This window comes from Anastrepha obliqua, chromosome 4 (genome assembly GCF_027943255.1).
Source record: "Anastrepha obliqua isolate idAnaObli1 chromosome 4, idAnaObli1_1.0, whole genome shotgun sequence".
Classification (NCBI taxonomy): Eukaryota; Metazoa; Arthropoda; class Insecta; order Diptera; family Tephritidae; genus Anastrepha; species Anastrepha obliqua.
Window position 1 is genome coordinate 53,166,983 of NC_072895.1, and position 16,482 is coordinate 53,183,464.

A 16,482-nucleotide genomic window follows, 5' to 3' on the forward strand; every position below is an offset into this window, starting at 1 on the left:
AAAAATTATTTGTTCACGCAATATGGAGGAGTCCTTGAAAATGTTTATAAATTTACGTCGATTTACGATAAAAATTGCAAGCTTCAAAATATTAGTCAAGGTCTTACAGTCACTTACAGAGTTTATGAGGATACAAATGGACGTTATCGTAACACTCAAAGTGCACAAATAAGTTAGTTGAATGACCTGACTCCTTAAAATGAGTTGAAGTCAATAAGTCAACTCCTGAATATATGCTGAGTTGCCTATCCCTAATATCAAGGTCTTTGGTATGCCCACAGTAGCTGGACACTGGGACACTGCAGCAAACTCAAAAAACTCCAAAAAAAAACCAAACACAAATTCTCAAAATTATTGTAAATTTGCCTTATGTTGCTAGAAACAACCAACTCCTTCGCGATCTTATGGTTCTCGGCATTACTGAAGCAAATAAAAACAGTCATTGTGTCATATTTCTTCAAAGACGAGGGTGGCGCCAATGTAACAATGAATGGCGAATACCATCGCACCATGATCAACGACTTTTTGATGCCAGAAATTGAAGCCCTTGATCTCCACAATCATGTCCGTGATGGTTCCAGCAAAGCGGCGCTACTTACCATACAGCCCGTGGATTGGCCACCAAGATCGTGTGTTATTACTCCTTTGGACTTTTATTTGTGGGAGTATGTAAAGTCTAAATGCTTTGTGGATAAACCAGCTTGGATTGAGGCATTGAAAGCCAACATTTCGAAAGTTATTTAAGAGATACCGACAGAATTCCTCCAGCGAGTCATTTAAAATTGATTTTTATGAATGGTCGGATTACGGCTCAGTTGCGGTCAACATTTGAAAGGGATTATCTTTAAAAAATAAATGTCATGAATTGTCCCACACAGAAATAATAATAAATGCCCAATCAATTTGAATTTTCGTTTTTTTATTTCAGTTTAAACTCCGACACCTCTAAATAGATCACCTTTTATTTTGGTTTAGTGGACTTCCTCTTCTATATTTAGGAATAACAATATTATGAATCCAATAGCGAATGGCTTATTTTAACTATGTGAACTGGCTCCAAAAATTTGCTGATACTTTTTGATCTTAGTAATTCTTTGAGAGATTTGCGTATCCCCAAGGGTTTGTGTGTACATAATTATTGTACTACTGTTTTGAATGTTGTTTATAAGCGCCCTTTTCGCATTAACGTCTGTAAGATATCTAAGATGGTAAAATAGTTTTATATACCACCTACCTGCAAAACTTATATGTTGGATGTGTTCTTTCATATAAAACAAGGTCGAGCAACTTGAAAGGTGCACTTTACCCTTTATTATGCCAAAATTTAACGGACTATAAAACCGCATACTCGAAATATTTATAAAAATTCTGCTAAAGCTTCTGTAGTTTTGATGAAATTTATTTTATTCTGGTTTTTTTTGTCATTTGCATTTTGAAAGAGAATGAACTACCTTTTCATAAAAAAGGAACAAATAAATTGTAAAACCTTGTCAATAAGTCGTAGTGATATAGTTATTTAGCGCAATGTAGTGGAGTTTGGCCACTCAGATTAGAGTTTCCAATGAATCGGATCTTTATGGGTCCTCCGACGTATTATTATACTTGCTATTATATTTTGTGGAACAACATCAAGACACACGCCACAAATAACAGGAGGAGGCCGGCCAAACACCCAGAAAGGGTGTACGTGCCAATTACGCGCCGGGTCGGTTTAAAAATCGCTCATTGCTCTGTGAAAATCGTATTCTAGGGATCAAAATAAGAAACTTTGCCGAAGGAACCATACCTCTAAAACGAATTCTGATGTCCCCCAATTTAAAAATATCACCATTTTTGGCCTTTACATGAAAAAATCAGCTAAATGGCTATGTTTTTTCTTTATTTTTATTTATTTATAATAATATCTACTTTTTCTCTTAAGAAATTCATTTAGTCAGAACATATGTAAATGAAAAAATTAATTTAAGCGAGTTATAGAAAAGAAACTAAAAAGTTCGACCCAAATTGGGGGACATCAGCATTCGTTTTAGAGGTATGGTTCCTTCGGCAAAGTTTCTTATTTTGATTTTTTTGCCTCCCCACAAATATATATTGTTGCTCAAGTGTGTAGCGTTCCATGATGAAATGTATACTAATGAAGTTTACAAATGACAAGTGAAAAATAAAAAATATTGCGTCGTTCGCCCTCCCTATCGGAAAAAAGTTGAAGCGCACCTATTGAATAACCCTATATATATATGTTATATTTTGTTTAATACAATATTTCTGACATTTTCAAAACTCGGTTTTTCGTAGAAACATCAATTCCTCTTTTCAATCAAACTCTTTTTTTATTGTTTTTCAATACTTGCTTCATTAAATAAACACTAAAAATTATGGCTTATAGTAACTAAATAGAACAACCCAGGTCATGAGTATACCAACTTCACGAATCCGGGAATCAATAAAAAGTATCATCTGTATTTTTGTGCATACATTCGTATTAATAAAATTGTGTAAAGAGCCAAAACTGCCTTAAAACTCTACTTTCAGTAGCAATCCTTTTGCGCCGGTTGCTTTTGGTTGGCCAAACGCAATTGCTCCAAAGCGATTTCATGCGCGCGGAAATGGTCGCGTGTCGCCTTTTCCAAAGCAGCTAAAGCAGGATCATTGCCATAGTCGATTTTCATGGTGGCAGCTGCGCTAGAAGCAATCGGCGCGATTGGAACTAATGGCGTGACCGGTGCAATTGTTCCTGCTGGGGTGATTGGAGCGATGGATGCAATCGGTATGATGGGCACAATGGGTTTCTCAGCGAACGATGTAACAGGAGGTTGTTCGATCTTTTGCCCTTGGTTTAAAGCTGCAAGTGCGGATGAAAGCGATGCTGCATCAGCAGTTGCCAGGGTTGCCTTACCACCCTGTTGGTTCGTAAAGTATTGCAAGAAGTAGGGATTATCCAATTTAATGTAACTATCGCTGGCATCGCGCAGGTAGTAATAACCGGGATTGGCATAGTTCTGTTGCTGAAGTCCAGGCTTCTGTGCACCAATGTAATAGGCAGTGGTGGCAACGGGTGTACCGATCTGACTTGCAGCTGTAGTTGCAAAACGCAGTAAATATGGATTGGCAGCATATTTTTCCTTTTCACGGATGTCATATGTTACACTGGGATCTCCGCCTGTTTTGATTTGTGTTTGGATTAATTGTTCGAGGGTTTCTTTCGATTGCTCCACAGCCGGTAGTTGCGGCTTTTCGGCATAGTGCACAGCTTCCTTATTTTCATTAGACTGATCTAAACGTTCCTGCTCTTGGCGGCGCCGCTCTTCTTGCTGCAAGCGTAGCAGCTCTTCACCTTGCAAACGTTCCTCTTCCTTAATACGTTCAGCTTCAGCCAGAATTTCAGCTTCACGCTGTTTTGCCTCCTCGACACGTAAACGCACCTCTTCGTTTTTGAATTGTTCAGCTGATTTATCTGCTAATACAGCTACTGCTGCGTATAGCGTAGGTTTTGGCTCGTTGGCAATTTGGGAGTTCTGTGATTGATATTGACTGGCTTTCAAGTGTGCCTCTTTCACCAGCTTCAGGTGCTCCTCTCGTGCACGTTGCACTTCAGCTGTTTCTTGCACTGCAGCGTACGCCTGTTGCTGACTTTGGTAAATACCAGCATCGGAGATGGATTTTGTAGTGGCTGTCTGCATATTGGCGGCGATTGGTGTATACAGTTGAAGTGGTTGTGCAGACGTGGGTGCTGGCTCAGCCCCGTTAATGGTGTCAGTCTCGGTTTCTGCAATAAATTGTGCTTTCTTTTGTAACTCTTCCACGATCTTCAAGTGCTCTGCCTTAGCGCGTTGCACTTCTGGTGTGTCCTGAACGGCTGTGGGCGTTTGTGAGTTAATGTACAATTTGGATTCCTGATACTTCTCGTTGGTCTGCTGCGCAGATGTACTCTTTAGTTCGCCTTCGTATTTATTGTTCTGCTTCTCGAGATTTTCTGTTTTTGACGCTTTTAGTGCCTGCTTGGCCTGGCTATTATAATTTTCCGACTTGTATGCGACATTCTTTGTGTCATATTGTCCATCATTCGCATACTGCTCACTCTGGAATTGTTTAATCTCCGGTTTGTAGTCTTCGTTTTGTGCACGCAATTTAGCTTCATTCCACAAACGCAAATGTTCCGCTTTGGCGCGCTGTACTTCGGGCGTCTCCTTCAAGTAACTCAAATGTTCCACAATTTTCACTTCTTGTTCTTGTTGTTGCTGCTGCTGTTGCTGCTCTCCTTGTTTGGCCTCGTACTCAGAACGCGCCTCCTTCGGCAAATGCACGCTGCTGACGCTAACTTTTCCCGCTTCTGCCTGCAGCTGTTGCACCCGTTCCAATTGCTCCTGATAGATGCGCAAGTGTTCCTCCCGCGCCTTCTTCTGCTCAGCCGTTTCACCCACAACTGCAATTTGGGATGGTGCCTCTTTAGACAACTCTGCGCCTTGGAAACGTAAATAAATTTTTGGTTTCACTGATGACTCGGCAACACCTGTTTGTTGTTTCGTTTTTTCAGCTTCCAGCTGCAGCCCTGCCAGACGTGCCCCATTCCATAACTGTAAATGCTCTTCGCGTACTTGCTTCGTTAGTGGATTTTCGAGATTAGCGCCGCGTCTTGCAGCAATAATGATAGTCTCTAGAGTTCTAATTTTTGAAAGTAAATCAGCTGAGGGCTCCTGACCAGCCATTTTAAGGCGCTCAGTTTCTTGCCTATATTGGTCATACTGCTGAATTGACCATAAACGAAAATGTTCCTCTCGTGCTTTGGTGATCTCAGCTTCATCTTTATTAAGTGACCCCTTGATGAGCTGATTTAAATACTCTTCGTTAGTGATTCTCCTGCTTTGCACTGGCTCAGTGTATTTGTAGCCAATCAAATGCTCTGCACCCTGTGGATTGAGATAGCTTACATAACCGGACGCTAATGCATTCACCACAGGAAATTCTCCACGCGCTGGACTATAAGCAAGCAACTCAGCACGGTAGGGGTATCCGGAGGCAGCGGCCGGATACGCACAACTCCTAGCCGCCAGCAAACTAACCACTGACACTATGAGCAACCGCATTGCTGAAGATTTTCTTTATTCGATGTGAGCTTGTCTACTCCTAAATATAATCCGAAAGTTTATTGTTGACTGCCTTGTACTTAGTATTCACTCTGTACCGTACAACTGCTATGTCCGCTAAAATATTCCACTCGGAGTTGTTGGAACTAGCCTAGTACGTTACTTGCTTGAAACAAAACTGACGGCTCACAGTGGCGAGTCCGGCCTATTTATACAAATTGCGAACAGTGTCCACATAGCCTTTCAACGGCGACGACAACTGTACTTTGGACATTCTTAATGGATTCTAAAAGCAACAAAATAAAACGAACTAAAATTTAGTCCGGCAGAAGCGCCAAAATACGATACCGCCTATGGTGACCGCTGACATTGCGGTTATGCTCAAAAACCAGTAATGCAGTTCGAGCTCTAGCGTGTCCTTGAGCAGCTTTTTGCATGCTTCATCTTCTTATTTCTTTTTGCAGCGCTTATCATCGTGCTATTTTTAGTTAGTTGTAAGCTGGCTCAGCATATGATCAGGATGGACTCAATTCACACGATGCGCCGCTTTGCAACGGTTGCTGGTAATAAATTTTGCATTGCCCCAGGTCATCGATATCAAGTTTACACTTGACACTTGTGCCATGCCCTCGGCTAGGGGCTCATTTTACTTAAAGATGCATTCTACTGTTTTCTTTACTATTGTAGATTTTGTTTTGTGGCAGCTGCACTTAATTGGCTTGATTGCAGTTAAACTGTAAATAGCACTAAATATCCGGTAACACAATTCCTTTACACCGCATGCTGTGCTCGTGCATCATTGTCATCCTTTTATTTTCTCCCTTTATTTATCCCTTCACTTTTTTGTTTTTATAAACGTTGTTGTCATCTGAAGACATTGCGAGGAGTGTGTTTATCGTGTCCAAAAACAGTTGGTAATTTATTGATTTTTTATGGCTTCAAGGTTGTTTCGACACTTCAAATTAATCGCTCTTTTTACAGTTCTGTACAGGTCTGAGTGTTTTATATTATATTTATTGCTAGCTTAATCAAAATTAAAACAATTTCTTTTTCGTTCTACTTCATGCCAGGCATATTAATTTATGTGCCCAAACGCGCATATAACGGGTGTTTATTTAACCAACTATTTCTGCTCACTACAACTGATCAACTGACGCAGGAACTAAAACCATTGGATCGATCTAGAAGTCAACTGGAATAATTTCCATCGAATATTTACTCGGATACTCAGGACGATGAATGTATTTAAATCAACACGTTAAGGGGTCGCCGTTATGGCAGCTGATTTTTGATAGCGACCTCTTCATGACAGAAATACATTCAAAAGTTTGGTATTGTCCACCGAAACATAGACATATATTGTCCATAGAAACACTGAACCAAATACCATCAAATCCACGCGGTTATGGTATGCCACCCTGAGATCGAGCGATAGCTGAATTACAGTGCTTTTAATCTCTTCAAGCAAATGTTGAAACTCATAAGGTAGCTAATATCTAGGTCTAGCAAAGAGATCTAAGAGTGAGACCCAAAATGCCTAAATCCAAGCCCGACGAGAGCAGTACAGCTAAGGAGAAAGTGCTGAGAAGACTCCAACTCATACTCGAGATAACAGAGTCTCGCAACATGCAGACGATCCTGTAAGGGCACCCACGAAAGTCGTTAGCTGAGGCTTTGTTAACCTTAGAAGCTCCCTCGAGCACTTCCGACCCGAACGAGGCCAGAGGAATCTATCGACCTTACAAATTTGACTCCAAACCCACCTTTCCAGGAGTAGACTTTGATACTATTGGTCGCATAACCGCCTTATACAACCTTAAACTGTACTTAGGTTGAAGACCCTATCTTCTTTCTAGCATTCGTTTACACAGCATATAACGCAATATCTGCTTTCCATACCCGTTCTTCGACGTTTAATGAGAGTAAGAGTGTTTGTCCATTAATGTTTGGTAGGATAAAAATTGGTAACTTGTATCTGGTGGTGAAAATCATAAGTTCTGTTTTATGCGGCTTTGAACTTAGGGCACAGCCTGTGACCAAAGAGTTCAGCTCGCCTAGCGCCATTTGTGATTCCGCTGTTCGTATTAGGACACAGTCCTGATGCTATTATATTAACACCACATCACCTCGTAACTGTTCTCGGTGTCTTGTATGTGAAATGAAACTTTGAAACCACAGTATGGTAAAGTGATTCGTATTCGGATTTCCAAATGAAAGCCTTTTGAAGAGCTTTAAAAAATTATATTTTGAGCTGATGTTAAAATATGGGTTTCAATGTGTTCAAAAGGATGAACAAAGTTTTAATTAAAATTATGTGTTTATGATGTTACCGCCTCACTCTTAGGACAAAAATGGTAAATAACAAGGCAGATGATTTGGGTATTACGCAATTTTATGTACAAATTTTATGAGTCTCATATAAGAAGCCGAGTTTCGAAGGGAAACCGCGGACACCAAATAGTATTTATTATACAAATCTTTCGATAGGGTGATTAATTTTGCGCCGATTTGTAAATGGTATGTAAATATATTTATCAGGTTTGAACATTTTGCACTTCCACTAAATCGCACTACCACTATTTTTTTAGTAGTAGTTAAAATAAAGATTTCATTATCACCAAATCTTCAAAACACTAAATCCGCTTATTGCACTAATTACTTCCTGTACTATGCCCAACCCTGATATTTATATATCCTTTTTTTTGGCATTTGACCAAGTTGGACCTTCCATTTCTCATCTACTTCTTGAAGGACTCTACTATTTATGTTGCATTTGAGAGACTACTGGTTTTCTTGAGAAGCAGGAATTAAATCAGAGATTTGCCATTGCGGGATAAGAGGCGACCTTAGCTAGTAAAAACTTACTGGCACTGACACTTATACACCACATGGGCACATCAAACCCGGGGCCCACTAAATGCTAATCACTCACACACAAAACTCACTCGCCTAAGTATGGACTTTTGTGTCATCCATTACATAAATAGAGAGGTTTTTGTTTTTATTGCACCTTTCCAAATTATTATTTTGTGCTTATTTCTTATTGAATGACATTTCTCAGTTCATCTTAATACTCACTAAAGAAGTTCTGTTTCTGTGTGCATTGTTCAAAATCGATATGCGACCAATAAACTTCCGTTTTCTGCCTACGTGAGCATTCCACGCTTTTTAAACGCAACGCCAACAATTATTTTAATTCTTTGCCTATGTGGCAATAACGAGTCTTTCCATAGGATATTAAGTATATGCGAATTGCATTAAAGACCTTCCAGAAGCTCAGAATGGCCGCAGTCTCGGGCCAATGCAAGGCGGCAATTTAAATTCCATTTCTGGTGACATCGAGACTTGCAAACCTTGTGCGAATACATACAGCCAGAGATATCTAAATGCCCACACGTATACGTACATACATATGGATATGCATAAATACATATATACAAACAAACAAATTTAGTCACTACTTTCCTCGTCGTCAGCGCCATGGAAATGCCAAGAACACGAGTTGAGCTGTTGATCATACCTAAAAGGGTTACATGTTTTCATTCTACTTCGTCTCCAACTTCATCTCCAATTGGCTGCCTGCATACCTTTGTTGCAGCTTTTGATGTGTTGCAATGATGAGATGGCGAAACAGGATTTGCGCAAACCGGTTACGGCTGTAGTTTCGTTGTTTGGGTGTTAAGAAATACTTAAATTGAATTAAATTTAAGGCATGTTAAATTAAATTCGACGCCAATCGGTCGCCAAACGCTACACGCAGGCCGTTGGTTTGCGAAATATGAGCATTTCTCTTTACCAAAAGCCACACGCTGCTGAAAATTACGTCAAAGAAAAGTTTACGGAAAGTTTCGTCAATGATTTTATTTATTTAGAGTTGCTAAGGTTTAGCTGAAATAAATTTATTCCGCTAAGACTAACAAATCTGAATTTGCATTTTGAGCAAAATGTACTTTGAAGGCATTCATACTTCAAATTGAGACATGCCCCTAACCAGTTTAATGACCTGATGAATCAATTTCACAAGATTAACAAATAATTTCACATTTTTGTGTGTTAATACACGGAATTCCTTAGAAAATTATAAAAATATTTCAAAGGTGCGAGCGAGAACGAACACTTTGCACACACTCGAAGCCGTTTGCATACCCTACCGATACTCATTGTACCGTAGTTGCTAAGCGTGAAGTTAACTGATACAATATACCAGTATGCCAGCGTTGACTTAATTATCACGGTCGCCATCGTTCATTTGCTTCATCAGTCACCGCTCTCTTCAAATGTGCGAACATTCATTCATTAAACCGAACCAAGTGTTAGATGTCCAACGCAAGTACGGTGCAAAGTCCATCAACGTCCTCACCTGCCGATATTCATATTTACTTGTATAGCATTCAGCATGTTACGCGATTTAAATCAAATAAAAAATGCAAATTAACTAACTTTACTGGGCTTCTTGATTTTTTGAATAAATCAGTTTTCTGGTATAGTTGAGTTAATGCACGTATTAAAGTTTTGATAAATTTATTGGAATGCGTTTTTGCGATCACGCACGAAAGCAACATTGGATTTGTTTGATTTGACACACAACAATAGCAAATGTGGCATTCATTATACATCACGTTTGATTTTCCGGCGAAATTGTCATGAAACGTGAGACTTGCCTTTGAAGAAATACAACAAATACAGAACGACAGGATTTTATATGCACTACCATAAAAAACTACAGTGCATGAACTTAGTGACGAGTTTAGGCAAGTTATTTCCTTCCTATTTAGTTTTAATAAATTTTTTTATGAAAATATTGTTCTTTCTCCTACAAAAACCATATGAGTCGAAGTTTCGAACTTCTTTCTAATAAAAAAAAATTAAAAATTTTGATCACAGTTAAATTTCACAGTTATTAATAAGAATTTTTAGAAAAATTTTGGGTATGCAGTTTTATAAAATGAATAAATAAATAATTGAAAAAATAAATACACTTCTATTAGGTGTTTAGCCGAGCTCCTCCTCCTATTTGTGGTGTGCGTTTCGATGTTATTCCACAAATGGAGAGAACTACAGTTTTAAGCCGACTCCGAACAGCAAATGATTTTTATGATGAGCTTTTTCATTGCCTCCTCGTAGGTTTGCCATTGTCTGTCGAGGACCACCGCTAATAGAAAAAACGTTGTCTATTATTTAATGTTCATGCACGGAGACTCGAACCTGCACACACCCGAATGGTAGTTACGCAACAACCCATTCGACCGCAGTGTTATAGTCCATCGAATTTCAGCATAGTGCAAGTTTGAATTCGCTCAAAAATTGCTTTGATTTTTGACATTTTTTTTTTTGCTGGAGGCGCTTGTATGTTTTCTTCCATATAAAAAAATCGAGCATTCTTCACCAAGGCAAATCCATACAAGATGGTATTACTAGAAAAGCTGATTTGCCCTTTTTTCCTTCTGATTGAAATTAGTAGAAATCATGGAAAATTTATTTTTTAATCTTGCTAAACTCACATCTGTCTAATAGGACTTGATTTGAAATCGAAAAATGTAAATCCCACTTCTTTGGGGCAATGTCAAGTGTTCTCCAGAGCAGCATACTTGATTCACTTTTATTTTTACTTATTGTTTGCCTTTGCTTCTGATTTTCCAATTTTTTACTTTTTGTCGATGACCACAAACCGATTATGGATTATAAGATGATATCTTTCCGCAGAAGGACTTGAATAGCCTTGTCAATTGGCGTCATATCAATAAGTTTTTCCAAATTCTTCCTTCCTTCTACAAATCTTCTAATATTCTTATCTCTATCTACTATAAAATTTCAAATCGATAATTAACCTCTGTTACTGACTAGTAATTTAGGTATAGTTTTTGATTCGAAGTTTTTCTTTGTTAATCATATCTGTACATGCTTCCAAAAGTCTATAGTAATCTGCAATCTAGTTCGCAAGCAATGGCAAACCTCTGAGTGTATTTATGCCAAGAAAAAACTCCGCAAGCGACGTACAACTATAGGAGAAAAAAATTGTGAAAAGAATATCAAGACGCACACCACTAAAATGAAAGAAAGCACGGCCAAATAAAAGGTGTAAGCGCCAATTATATTTATTTATAGTTAACTCAAAACTTGAGTGAACTTCCATCATGTGGATCCCATATCATTGTTTTCATGTTACCAGAATCGAAACAGTGGAAGAAAATTTGTTCGATTTGCTTTAAGTTCCCTTAATTTTGCTGACCCTTATTTATACCCTTATATGTATTTTATCCTGTTGCAAGCTTATCTACTTACAAGCTCTCGTAACTATAGAAGAACTTTTAAGTTGCTTGCATTTGTTTTTGACCTCATAGCTGATTTTTTGAATTGTTCAGAACTTTTTGAGAAGATATCCTTTAATTTGTCTCGTAAGTCTGTACGTTCATCTTTGGTATTTTGCTTGAATGCTTATAAAGCTAACTTTTACTATTTCCACCCGATTTTTCGAGCACTTACAAAATCTAACAAAAACTCAAAGTGTTGAAACATTTATTTTTCTTTGTCTATTAATTCACTCTTTTTATAACTCGATTTTTTTATTTATTACATTTATTTTATACTATATATTATTTATTTTTTTTTTAATTATCGATGGTCTTCTGTAATCTAATCCGAAAGAGTGAAATCATAAACTGAATAAATCAAAATTGAATTATATTTGCAAAAATAAAATACATACATATGGAAAGGGTGGGCCATATAGCGTTTGCTTTTTGAACCACCTATTTTTTTGAGAATGGTAACACAAATGACATGTCAAATGTGTTTATAATTTACTTAAAGGTTTGACATTTACGAAATAGGGCGCTTTCCCTTGAACAAAATTGGGAAATATTGAAAACCTATTTCCAAAGTGGGGGCTCAGAAAATCCACACGTTACTACAGAGAAGCAAATGCATCCACAACGAGTCACTGTTTGGTGCGGTTTTTGGTCTGGCGGCATCATCGGGCCATTTTTTTTCGAAAATGAACGAGGAGCCGCGGTTACAGTAAATGGCGAGCATTACCGTGACATGCTCAACGAGTTGTTTCCAATAATTGAAGAGGATGACATGGACGACATTTGGTTTCAACAGGACGGTGCAACTTGTCACATTGCCAAAGTTACACTCGAACTTTTGGCTACCGTTTTTGAAAACCGAAATTCCGATATCAATTGGCCGCCTCGGAGCTGTGATTTAAGCCCGTTGGACTATTTTTTGTGGCGAGCCGTTAAGGACAAATGCTATGCGAACCATCCAGAGACGATTGCTCGATTGATGCTTTAAAACACGAAATCGAAGTTGCCATTTATGAAATTGGAGCCCAAACAATCGAAAATGTGCTTAAAAATTGGGTTGATCGAATGGCCTACTGTAAAGCCAGTCGTGGCAGTCATTTGAACGATATTATTTTTCATTCATAAATGACAATGTTCAATCTTCAAAATAAAAAAAAACGTTTGAAATAATATTGATTAGTTTTTTTTATAGCCGATTCAAAAAGCAAATTTTACATGGCCCACCCTATACACACTCACATGTAAATTGTGTTTCTATACTACTGCTACTTCTTTGTATGAATTCGCCCTGGTCTTCGTCTTCTTGCCTAGCACGATGCCTTCCTCTTGCCACTTGTTTCCTGCGTGATATTCAAAACACGTTATTCCGACGCCAGTCATATTGTTGAAAAAGAAGTGTTGTCCTCTTCCACCCATCACCCATATTCAATTGCCATGACTTTGACATCTGCATTCGCTTAGACTGCATGAACTACAGAATGACTGAATCTTCAGAAATAAAGTTGTCTATGTCATCAATAAGTTCATACAGCTCATCGTCGTTACACTGTTCACTATCACTAGCACCCACGGTCAACTGTGACGTATACGGGCAAAAGCCAAAACGTAAGTGCGCTGCTGTTTGTTCAATGACAAGAGGTACTTCGCTTCATCAATGTCCACTAACCCATCCATTCGCTATATTTCAGTCGCTGGTTTGGAAAAACCAGCTTACTAATTTTTGCAGATACTTATTCAATATGAGTTTAAAGAAATTTCTAGATATACCTATATCATCTTGACCTTAATTGCTTACAAATAGTTCTTAATAGCATTGCTCAATGGAAAGATTTTTAGTATGCCAAAACATTAAAAATATTTCATCGTGATTTTTTAGCAACTTAAATTTGCACTTTATTATAGTAAAATTTAATAAGCTATAAAACTGCGTACCATAAATTTGTCTAGAAATTGTTACTAAAACTAATTCTAGAAATTGAAATTTAAAACCGTGGAATTGAAATGGAAAGTTTGTGGAATTCCTCTATTTTTGTATAAAGTCGTTGTTTTGTATAAAGCCAAGATTCTTATGTAAAATTTTCCTCGTAGTCTTCGTTGACGAAAAAGAACGACGAGGTATCAACATTTCGGTGTCTTCTTCAGCACTTCGCTCTAACGACGAGGTATCAACATTTCGGTGTCTTCTTCAGCACTTCGCTCTATGAACTTCACGAACAGATTTTTTTTTTTTTTTTTAATTTCCACAATTTGGAAGCGTTGTTCCGTCGTTAAACGATTCATCATGACTTGCCAATTTTTACTTAAGTTATCCATATCGATAGTTCTCATGCTGCTAAAAAAACGCCCGATGTATTGATGGGAAGTACGGGAGATGTACTAGTCAGTCCGTCTTCGGAATATAGTAGAGAAACCACTCCTACGCCACATTCCCATCCTCAGCGAGGATGGTGATAGCATCGAAAAACGAATCTTATGTTTTCGACACTTCAGGGCTGAAATCTTTCTATAAGTTGAAAAACCCATTAGGTTGAAAAAACTATCATCTACTAGAGAATTTCTATTAAGTAAGTTTTGGCACCAGTTTTCCTCGCTCTTCTTCACTCATTCTGGAGGTATAAAAGAAGGTTTTTTCACTACTAAGCGGATCTATGGAAGAGTCTACTGATAAGACCCTCCTTCATCCTTTCTAACAGTTGAGCACTTTAAACTTAGATAAATAAATATAATATAATATAATTCTTCATTCAGATCCGAACAGAGGGATTTCATAGAGAAGTTCTTGTAAATAAATTGAGTTTAGCCCAGGCATGTGAAATTTGCTACTAATTAATTATTATTCGTATCTTTTAGCCCTACCAGTGCATTTTTTATATTTACCTACGCTGATGTGTTGAATCATAGAAAGTTCAAATAACCGTAGACATCTCAAGGTATTAATGGGGATTTTACCTCAATATTTGCCCAAAACTTGCATTGTCATCATGAACTTTAGCTCTTTGATATTTAGCGGGAAAATCATACAAATTTTAAGTCGGCAATATCTGCATGCATGTGCACCTTTGTATCTATCATCTATCACAGAAAAAACAGTAATTCGAATACTCATTAGGTTTTACTTTTTTACGAAAAGAAACCCACACCACAAAATTTAAGTCATTTGGAGTTCCGAAAACTTGAGCACGCGCTCGTGCTTGCGCTGAAATGAATCACACTTATTAATTATGCGAAAATTCATGCATATATGTATACGTATGCACATGTCGAATAGCTGAAATTTTTGAGACTGGCGTCAAACAATACATTGTTTTTTTTTTTTTTTTGCTTTTGTTTCTGCACATTAAAGACGGCCAATAATAACCGGCTTGAAGCATTTGACCGCAAAGACCGTGAACGAACTTGAGTTTGTTTGGCGTACGCGCACACACTCACACGCGCCACAAACAAATAAAGTGAAAATTCGTCCGGAACTAAGTACATATGTACGTACATATTATGTGAAATCGAAAAACAAAAAAATAAAGCGAAAAATTTGAAACAGAAAAAAAAATCAAATGTTTTGCTGCGGTACTTCACATGGCTGGTATTGCTGTTTGTGCGAACGCGCTGACGGTGGACAACTCACGTGCTGCAAGCGACGGGCGTCAGAGCAAATTAGCGCGCGTCTAACACAGCATAGCAACAGATACATACATAGTTTACAAAATTTTGAGTGTTGGCTTTGAATTTCAAGCGCTTGGTTCAAGTTGCGTGATTTGGCAGGCGTAAACGTTTTTTGGTAACAAAATATTTAAATATGTTCATGTTTATGTATGTATGTTTGCCAAAATACTCGTATGCGCTCGCATTCTATGAAATGAAGTTGCAGACTTTATTTCTAAGTTCAACATTTTAGTGCACGACCTCTAAACAAAAGCTTCGACTTTTTGTTTTTCTATTTATTTTTGGATCAAAATACACCTTATACTTTATTCTAAATATGAGGTGTGACTATGAATAAACTTACGCTGTAGAACGTGACTTATTGAAACGTTTGGCAATTTATTTCTTCCTTATTTAACTTCAATAACTTTTTAAGAAAATATAGTTTAGTCTCTTACAAAAACCATATAAGTCCAAGTGTAAAACTTTGCGCAAAATTGAAAAAAATAAAAAAAGTTTTCTCACAGATTTATATTTTTTAATCAGAATTTTTAGTAAAATTTTAGTTATGTTATTTTATAGCCTATTGAATTTTGTATAATAAAGTGAAAATTTTAATTCACTCAAAAATCACATTTATGCTTAACAAATCTTTTTGCTGACTCTGTCCGGAGTTTTATATAAAAAATTGCGTTAATTTTTGACAATTGTTTTTACTGACGGCACTGGGCTTTTCCGTCTATAAAAAAATCGAGCTTGTACTTTTTATGGCAGTAATGACACTTCACTACTAAATTTCAATGGATTATAGTTTTGTACATAGAAAAATTCTAAACATTCTAGTTAAAAAGTTGAAAGCTTTGATAGCCCTAAAGCCAATTATACTTACGCAGCGGCATGCCACGATATTAAGGGCCAAACGCCAAGCTTACGACGGCGTGTAAACTTTATTTCAATGCTGATGGTCAGTCAATGAACTTAGATTAAAAATGTAAAGTGTTTGTAAATAAAAACAGAAATCTCAGAGAATCTTCCGTTGCAGGTAAACAATTTTTTTATCTATTCAACAGAATATTTAAATTATTAAAATATTTGATAGATCGCGAAATCTTCTGGAATGCCGCTGCGCACTACTACATTCTAGACTGTAAGTACATACATACACACATTTGTTTTTCATTCATTTTTGCATAACTCTTTAAATTGTTTTGTCTCTCAATCAAACTTTTTTCCACAACTTATTTTATTTGCCTTATTGTTATTTAATTTAATTTTTCATGATTTGCGCTTCTGACAGTCGCTTATGTAGAGAACGAGTTTTGTGTTGACTTTGATTCATTTATTAGCTGCGCGTCTTTGGGGTTTTTTTGGTATTTCATTAAATTGCCCTAAAGCCAGTAGCCAATTAAGCGAAGTATTGCATATGTGGTAGTAGTGACGTCGTCATAATT

General features: G+C 37.3%; 2 protein-coding genes across 2 annotated transcripts in view; one reads left to right on the forward strand and one right to left on the reverse strand.

Moving 5' to 3' along the window:
- LOC129244029 (electron transfer flavoprotein beta subunit lysine methyltransferase-like) overlaps positions 1 to 16,482 on the forward strand; it is a 114,839-nt gene that overhangs the window by 85,311 nt on the left and 13,046 nt on the right. The window lies entirely within an intron of this gene.
- Positions 2,319 to 5,084, reverse strand: LOC129244028 (trichohyalin). The gene is made up of 2 exons (XM_054881610.1): positions 4,350 to 5,084; positions 2,319 to 3,815 (listed from the first exon to the last, which is right to left on the reverse strand). The coding sequence occupies exons 1-2, from the start codon at positions 5,082 to 5,084 to the stop codon at positions 2,529 to 2,531; spliced, it is 2,022 nt and encodes a 673-aa protein (XP_054737585.1). The 3' UTR covers positions 2,319 to 2,528.